Below are 9,396 nucleotides of genomic sequence, written 5' to 3'. Positions count from 1 at the left end.
CCTTATCTTGAACATTGAAAGTAAGTAGACTTGAATGAAGCTAGAAGTCAATAGACGGATGATCATGTTATCACCTCTTCTTACGTACGATGTGACCTTTGTTTATTCGCGTGAAGATCCAGAATCATCAAGGTGGAAACAAAATCATTCGCTTGAGGAGCTAATTTTACGCATTGCTAACGTTCAATGAATACCGACCAATCTTTCTGTTCATGCGTGACTTCCACCTCTATGGACGTCAAAAACAGATTTAGGCCTAGTTTCTAAATTAAAAAAATTGTCACGATTCAAGATCTGAAGGCTAAGTAAAGACAAAAAGAGGCAATTAATCCTTAGTCTTTGACATACTGTTGATATTACATACTCTTACCTGTATTTATTGAGGTTCAACTTTGAGATATATTTTTATTTCAAATCACGAGTTACAAAGCTTCTTTCTCACTAGCAAGTCTTTTTCTGGACCTGAATTGTAACTCGTTTTTTATATTATTTATAAAAATATATGTTATGAAAAACATACCATGTATTTGTGGAATAAAAATACCTGAGATCTCAGGAAGAAGAGAACTTGCAACTTTTATATGCCTAGATTCTATTTTATTTTCTCAGTATTACCAATCACATAAAAATTTAATGATCCTGCCAAGTCATAAAATGTAAAACTGTCACTATGAAACTGAAGAAAGAAATTTGAAATAAAAATAATAATAACAATCTTAGTTCCAAATTTCTGAAAATTCTTAAACCTTTTCTTGTATTGAGTAACTAGCTTTATAAGTTGTTATATACAAAATATTTGCAGGCTGATGTACAGAGGTTAATTATGTGATATTAAAACGATTTTGGAAAGTTTCCACGTCGTAACAGTACATATCGCAACGTCCGGTCATGCTGTATGTGACGACCTTGTATCTTGACAATAGTCCTGTGGCGTAGTTTCCATTGCAAAAGCTCCGTCGTAAGGCTTTGATTTCCAAAGCACACCTCTCCTGTCTGCTTGCTTTCCATAAGCATTCTGGCATATGGAGATTGCGGTTTCCCAGCGCCATTTCAAACTTTCTGACCACACTGAAATTCATAGGCGCTGTGTCTGGCGATTTGCCCGGCATGTCTTCTTGTGGAATGGCATGTACACCTGTTTCGTCATCCAGCTGCCTGAGGTATACTTTAGACCTGAGACACGTGGATGGCTTTTGCCACTGAGTTTTGTGTTTGTGGAAATTCATCTATTACAAAATGCCCCACATTTCTTACCACAACGGGGATACTACTTGTTACTTGTTGTTGCGGGTCTCTTTCTTGATGGTCCTGGTTCCTCTAATTCATCCATATTCCTTTCTTTCCAATAATATTAAATACAAGGGATATCTTTCCCTTGGAAATTTTACATCTTCGATCTAATTTCAGTGTAATAATGTTTTGCAATGTAAGGACAAAATGCGATACATTTTCAGTAAGTATCATATCATCTAAATAATGCCTAAGAACGTTAATATGTAGTTTGTAAATTCCGTTCCACCGCGACTTTATATCAACTGTGGTTATTATGTGAGCCACCAAAGATTTCACACCAAATAGCATATTCGAAAATGACAACAACCTATAAATCTGGATTAGCTAACTTCTTGAAAAACAAATATCACCTTCAAATCCAGACCAGAATACTCCTTCAAAAGTGAGTGAGACCTAGAAGTACAAAGCAAATAAGTTCTTCGAAAGTGAATAATATGCAAGTCATAAAGTCTCATATTTGAAGATGTTATTTGGTCTGGATTCATATTTGATGTCATTTGAGACGTTATTTGATCTGGGCCTTTATGGTGGAGTGGGTGAAGAAGCTCTACATTTGGAGACGTTATTTGATCTGGGCCTTTAGGGTGGAGTGGGTGAAGAAGCTTCACATTTGGATACGTTATTTGATCCGGGCTTTAGGTTGTAGTGGGTGAAGAAGCTCTACATTTGGAGACATCATTTGATCTGGGCCTTTAGGGTGGAGTGGGTGAACAAGCTCTACATAAGAGCTATCTCGCACTAACCGTTCCTATTTTTGAACTAAAAGCCTAGAGATAATGCGCTATTCATTAGCACCCACCACCAACACTTGGGCTACTCTAATCAAATAGTAGGTCTTGACCTCTGCTCTTATAATGCACCCATGGCTCCAAGTACGGAGCACGATTTTTCGGCAACGGCCCTTGAATTCACAGTCTGATAAGCCCAGTCTTATTGTAACAGAAACAAATGATAGAATCATTATAACTAACAATTTTTGTTGACCTAATTTTACGTTTTCATGTTCTACAGCATTCCACATATAACTTTGGATATGAAGTAAATGCCCAGTCTAGTCTTCGTTTCCAGCTGGGATGATAACTGTTTTGTCAATAGTTAAAAAAAATTACTTAGTCCTCACAACTGACACATTGTTCATGGATATTTCTTCGTAACATGTTATGAAACAGGGAGAATTTTAAGTTACGATTATACGTTTTTATGGAGTCATTATTTGGGCGTTACCGTACAGCACAAAGAAACTCTTGGAATTTTCAATACTACATGAACACTTTGAAGGTATTATTCTCCTAGCTCTATTGCCCACACGTTATGATGTACACCCAACTTTACACTGATTTGTAATTTGTAGATCATATCAATTTTATCCATCACAGAAGTTCTCAATCCTTAAAAATAACATCTGGCCAGGCAATAGTGGCTGCATACCTATGTCAATAAGCATTTTTCTTGTTGTTGTGTTTTTAGAACATTTCATTGTTTACAGTCAAGGTTGTAATATCCTTGTTGACCGCAATGACAACTTCTACTCGCCTACCTGTCACAACATCTTATTTTCCAACAAAATATATTTGCTAGCAGTTCTTAGCATAATATCAGTTGTTACCAAACTTAAGTGACTTTTCCGGAGATAATGTACATTTATTTAGATATTCAGCTGAATTGAGTCGTGAATTGTATACATCTTAGCATAACTCAATGGCTTTCTTGAACAATAGTAAATATTGTAGCCACAATATAAAGGGTTAATCGCAATTTATAAAAACATTGTTCCAGATGCTGTCCATGGAAATACTTCCCCAATCATCGATCATTGTGATGGCTATGATTATGCATCCTTGCCCAAAGCCACAATCTGTATTGTAATAGACTTTTGCAAAAGCTAGCCAGGTTAATTCTAGACCACATATCTTCACAAACGTCCCACAAGCTCTCCAATATATATAGACGTCAGCTTCCAAAATGATGTTCGACGTTTAAGCAGAAATAAGACCACAGAAGTTCATTGGTGTTCAGTCAGATAGATGAATTTTGGAGATAAGAGAGCGTGAGTGACAGTTTCATTTTCCATATTTGATAGAAACGCTTCTGTTGCTTAGACATCTGACTTACTTTATCCTGATGTAGCCATATCTTCTTGTTATTCTGGCCATACATTGCAGGAATTTCATCTCATGTAACTGTTATTAATACTTCTCCATATAGTAGCTAGAGTTTTACTTTCTGAAATTTAAATTTCTCACTATATGAGAAACATACAAAATTATCAGTAGCAAGTCATTATTCTTGCAGTAGTCATTCAAGTACACCAAGTTTCTCCTCTCACTTCTGAAATTTGTCTTTCATTCACCAATGTACTTTGGAAGCAGCTTGTGCACTCGTGATTTATAATTATTAACAATGGCAAGATTTTTGTGAAGTATCTTCTGTACAAATTATTGAGATAGATGTATTTTGTTAACACTAGGATGCAAGAGTAACGCTACTTCAATTTCGTAAATAAAATAATAAACGCAGGTTGTTTAATTTTCCTTAAAGCGTGATTGGATGTCTTCGTTACTTCGTCTCTTCTGGCGTGTGAACCGTTTTTGGACAGAATCGTCACCGGGGACGAAAAATGGATTCTCTTTGCGAATATTAAACGCCAAAAACAATGGCTCAGTCCCAGACAAAAACCACTTTCGATCCAAAAACCTGGACTCCATCCGCAGAAAGTGATGTTTTGCATTTGGTGGGACATCAAAGGAGTAATTCATTTTCAACTCCTCAATCCACATCGAACTGTCAATTAGGAGATCTATAGTCTGCAACTGGAACGTTTAAATCAAGCCCTTCATCAGAAACACCCTTCAGTTGTCAATCGGAAAGGTGTTCTTTTTCTCTACGACAATGCACGTCCACATGTGGCACGTTTGACGCAATACTAGATTATGGAGTTGGGTTGGGAAGTTCTCCTCCACCCACCATATTCTCCAGATATGGCACCATCAGATTACCATCTTTTTCGTTCGCTGCAACACCATTTTAATGGTAAAACGTATGCAAAGGTGTTAAAGGGGACATCAACATGTTTTTTTTTGTTATTTTTTGCTTCAAAGCCAAGTGATTTCTTTAATCAGGGCATTAACAACCTGACTGTAAGATGGAAAACATCATAGATAAGAATGGAGGCTATTTCATTTAATAAAAGTTTTGTTTTGATATACAAGTTGTTCGTGTTTTTTCATCTAAAATTAAGCGACATCAATTTCTTGACTACCTAATACATCTTTTTGCAGCAGTGCACTGTCTACTGACTGGAAATTTGCCATAAGTCAAATACGTCGTTACTAAGCGTGTCATCATCGCACCAAGACTTGTATCTGTGGCGAAACTCCACTTTATTACCATATGCAAGTCGATCTTAAAATGTAAATAACCATACACGCATTCTGCTGATGTTTCCAGATTATTGTTAATTCTATATTTAATTGGTCTGTGTGTGCTTTTCCCCCCTTCCTTTGAGCTACTGGTTTCTTTGTTCTAAGTCCTCCCTAAAATTTTGTTCACACTATCTTGTTTTGCTACAATATTCTCTGTTGGGTTCCTAACTACTTCTACCATGCTTTTATAATACATCTTTTTTGTTTGCACGTACCATACTAAGTATTCCTTGTTCAGTCCCATAAATCCATTCCTGTCACCTTGATTACTATGTAATTTATCTATATTTTATTTGTGTGTTATATTGAGCTCATTGTTCATAATTGTTAGAAAAATAAGAAATATTATTGTTGACTATCCTCTTATTGGCCGTTTTATTGGGATCTTTGGCGATAATATTCTGGATTCACCATGTCACAGACTCCACAAGATGCCATATTATGTCTTGTTCAGTTGCAGGTCACTCTCGAAGGAATTGCTTCACAAATACTGGGAGATTATTACTAGTGGTAAGTTTAAATCAAATTCGTCCCAAAGATGTATAGCCTTGGATAAGGAGGATGGCTGAAGTCACCATCGTACTATTTGAACTACTACAGACAATCGAGTGAGGTTAATTAAACCATTACTATAATGCAAGAGCTGCTGGCCATTATGGAGAATGTGATAAGCAACAATGTTCAGATACATTCCGGATGCTAATCCATCTTCTAAAGGAATCGGAGGGCTCAACCTCTGCCATAAAAACTTTTAACCTCACCATTACACCACATGTCACAGCTTGCATTGTCGGAACAACACAAGTAGAGTCAATTAATTTATATTTTCCCTCTAACTAAATACAGACAAGGAAAAAAACGTGTTTCTTCAGACCACATCGCACGTTTCCACTCGTTCATTTTCCACACCTTTCACTTCAAGCACCATTAAAGATGTGTTTTCCTGTTTACATCAGATGTTTTTTTTTTTATCTGCTTCTCGGTTGCTATATGACATTTTTTGAAACTTTTTTTTCATTTTAAGGTTGAAATTAGTGGAATCCTATCCACTGTTGAAGGAATTAGTCAAATTTGACATGGTCTGCTATTTAATGTACCTTAAAACTTGTCTACCATGTTTTTCTTCAGTCTATTTTGCATATGCAAATACATTAAATGTTCTACAAATATTTGTGTGTAAATTAGCCAGTCACTGTAAGTTTATATCTGTTGTAAAGAAGGTTAGCATATTAAATAATTGTAATATGTCATTAACTGTAATTGTGGTAAAGCAGAAGAAAACTGTGCTCTTCCTCGGTTGAATTGAATACAACATATATTCTACTCTTCTTAAGCCTTGGTACTTGGCCACAAGTTGATGTAGAATATAGATCCAGTAGACATCCAGATGTGTCAGTGCTTATGCCCAATTGGCGTAGTGATGAAATGGAATTAGTTTAAGAGATTTCAGGGTTAACTTTTTTTTCTGGTAATTGCCAAGTTATAAATAGTTAGATTTTCACAAAATTGTTTTAAACTTAAATACTTATTACAGTGGCTTCTGGAAAAAAATTATTTTGTAAGGTTTGTCTGTCTTCGGCAGATATCAATGTTGCATTATATTTTAGTTAAATGTTCAATAAAACAACGAATCATCAGTTAATTAACAAACAGGAATGTTTAGTGTAAACTGTGGTTACTTTACTGAATAAATAAAGGACTACGTGTCTCTTCAATCATTTGTTCGGTTCTGCACTAACTATGAGGTTTGGAAGAAAGCCTCAGGTCCACACATACGCATAATAAATTATAAAACTACAAACCTTTATATAATACACACACACACACAGTTTACTGGTCTACACATACACACAATAAATTATAAAACTACAAACCTTTATATAATATACACACACACAGTTTACTAGTCTACACATACACACAATAAATTAAAAACTACAAACCTTTATATAATATACACACACACAGTTTACTAGTCTACACATACACACAATAAATTATAAAACTACAAACCTTTATATAACACACACACACAGAGTTTACTGGTCTACGCATACACACAATAAATTATAAAACTACAAACCTTTATATAACACACACACACAGAGTTTACTGGTCTACACATACACACAATAGATTATAAAACTACAAACCTTTATACTGGTCTATACATACACACAATGAATTATAAACACACACAGAGTTTCCTTAATTCATGATAATATGTATTACATACACAAATCTATTTTATCATAAACACAGACTTTGCTATAAACACCTTTCACGTTGACCGTATATATATATATATATAATATTATTGAAAACAGTATCCCACTACCATACACTGCATATGATTTACTGTAAATGTTTTAATTGTATACGTGTTCTTGACAGAGACGTCCATTCTTTATTCTGCATTTAACTCGTTACTTACCTTAACATATAAACATTTTATCATCCCAAATCTCAGTTGAATGGATTTGTTATTACTTAAATCAAGTGCTCTTATTCAATTAAATGAATTACTAAATTAGTTAATTTACAAAATGCAAAAAAATCAAACATATTTTTTTATTAAATGAATGTTCAAACATAAACTACAGAATACGTACATGTATATCTCTCTCTCTCTCTATATATATATATATATATATATATATTCATATATTTGTACATTGTTTCCTGTGTACAGTCTGATGTTTAGTTGGCAGTTATCAAACACAAGTTGGTTAAGTTTTACTATTTACACGAGCTAACTTCTGCCACTTTCACCAACTTGCCATTAATCTGGAAGTATCCCAAGCAACTTAACCAGAGACATAACTAAAGTCATTCTTTTGACATGTAAAGCACAGCAATTATTGCTCTGGAGTGACAGAATTTCCATGAACAAACTTCAGTCAACACTTAGGAAGAAGAACAAGCTTACTTGGGTGGATCAGATGTGTCGGAAACAAAACCGGGCCTTAACATATGTGAAGGAGAAACTTCTGACCATCTCCGGTTCATTCCACTGCCTTTACTAGGATCTAGTCCCATTTTAGGATTACAAGGTGAATCTAAGTTCTGGCTCGCGCAGAGCAAGCTGCTTGCCATTAAATTTGATTTGGATTTTGGACGAGGTGTGTTGCGAAATCCTTCGAAAAAGCTCCATTTGCTCTTAGGAGAGCTGTGTTGTGGGGTACTTAAGTGTTTCTCTAATGGAAATGAATGCTTTCGCTTGCCGTCCAGACACACTAAACCTTGTTTCTCCTCTTTACAAATCTCAGACCTTGGTAATGATTTGGGTCTGGAAGACACCAAATCATTATTTTGATTCTCATCATTAAAAGTTCTACTTATTGTCATAGAACTGACATCAATAGATTTGCTTTTTTTATCCAACCCTGGAAACCACAATGAGTCATTGCAAACTCCCTTTGAATCCTTTGATGGTTTTTGAGATGAGGAAGGATGGGATAAAGTTTTATGTACTGCTGGGTTCCACAATGATCCTAGTTCCAGTTCCGAGCTGCAAGACAACAAAAGAAAGCTTTTGTAAGTACTTCCACCATTAGCGCTAAAGTAAGAACACAGCTTGAAACTTTACAGTTTTAATACCAGAACTGTTTGTAGTCGATTTACCTTGGTCCGGGTGTTGTTTATAAACTGGGAATTATTTACTTCAACATACAAATACACTGTTGATTTAATTAGTTTCATCACTCACATTATTAACATTTATTTCACTGCTATATATTCTGCTGTATTGGAAACATAAAATACTACATCTGATACACTTTACTTAGATATAAACATTAAAATAATCAAGACGTCTGTTAATATAAATATCTTTACAGGTGTCTAGAATTTGCTTTCTAAATTTATGAACCTGTTTCACCTTTAAACAAAACATTCTACAATTTCTTAGGTACTTAGATTTTGCCTAATTGACTATAAACTACAATATTTTTCTAATAAAGAACTTTTAGTTATAAGACTTACACAATGGTTTTCAACAACATTGATTTTTTAAACATTTCATGTTCAATATTATAAAATATTATACAAACTAAAATTGTGGCATGTAATTTAAAGGATTAGCACAAGTTTATGGTCCACAGAATATATAAGGAGATTTGTCTGTATTGTCCTTCTAACAGAGTATATAAGGAGATTTGTCTGTATTGTCCTACTAACACAGAGTATATAAGGAAATTTGTCTGTATTGTCCTACTAACACAGTGTATATAAGGAGATTTGTTTACATTGTCCTACTAACACAGAGTATATAACGATATTTGTCTGTATTGTCCTGCTAACACAGAGTATATAAGGAGATTTGTCTGTATTGTCCTACTAACACAGTGTATATAAGGAGATTTGTTTACATTGTCCTACTAACACAGAGTATATAACGATATTTGTCTGTATTGTCCTACTAACACAGAGTATACAAGGATATCTGTCTGTATTGTCCTACTAACACAGAGTATACAAGGATATCTGTCTGTATTGTCCTACTAACACAGAGTATACAAGGAGATTTGTCTGTATTGTCGTACTAACACAGAGTATATAAGGAGATTTGTCTGTATTGTCGTACTAACACAGTGTATATAAGGAGATTTGTCTGTATTGTCGTACTAACACAGTGTATATAACGATATTTGTCTGTATTGTCGTACTAACACAGAGTATA

General features: G+C 34.6%; 1 protein-coding gene across 2 annotated transcripts in view; it reads right to left on the bottom strand.

The window, feature by feature from the left end:
* Positions 1-7,272: 7,272 nt before the first annotated feature.
* Positions 7,273-9,396, bottom strand: part of LOC106478516 (rho guanine nucleotide exchange factor 25-like) — a 25,585-nt gene continuing 23,461 nt past the window's right edge. For both annotated transcript variants that reach the window (XM_013939065.2, XM_022382138.1), the window contains one exon: positions 7,273-8,226. In XM_013939065.2, coding sequence (XP_013794519.2) covers positions 7,641-8,226 — 586 coding nt within the window. In that variant the 3' untranslated portion in view covers positions 7,273-7,640. The remainder of the gene's footprint in view (positions 8,227-9,396) is intronic.

This window comes from Limulus polyphemus, unplaced genomic scaffold (assembly GCF_000517525.1).
Source record: "Limulus polyphemus unplaced genomic scaffold, Limulus_polyphemus-2.1.2 Scaffold220, whole genome shotgun sequence".
In the NCBI taxonomy this organism is placed as follows: Eukaryota; Metazoa; Arthropoda; class Merostomata; order Xiphosura; family Limulidae; genus Limulus; species Limulus polyphemus.
The sequence above is the reverse complement of the archived record's forward strand: the minus strand, read 5'-3'. Positions and strand labels throughout refer to the sequence as shown.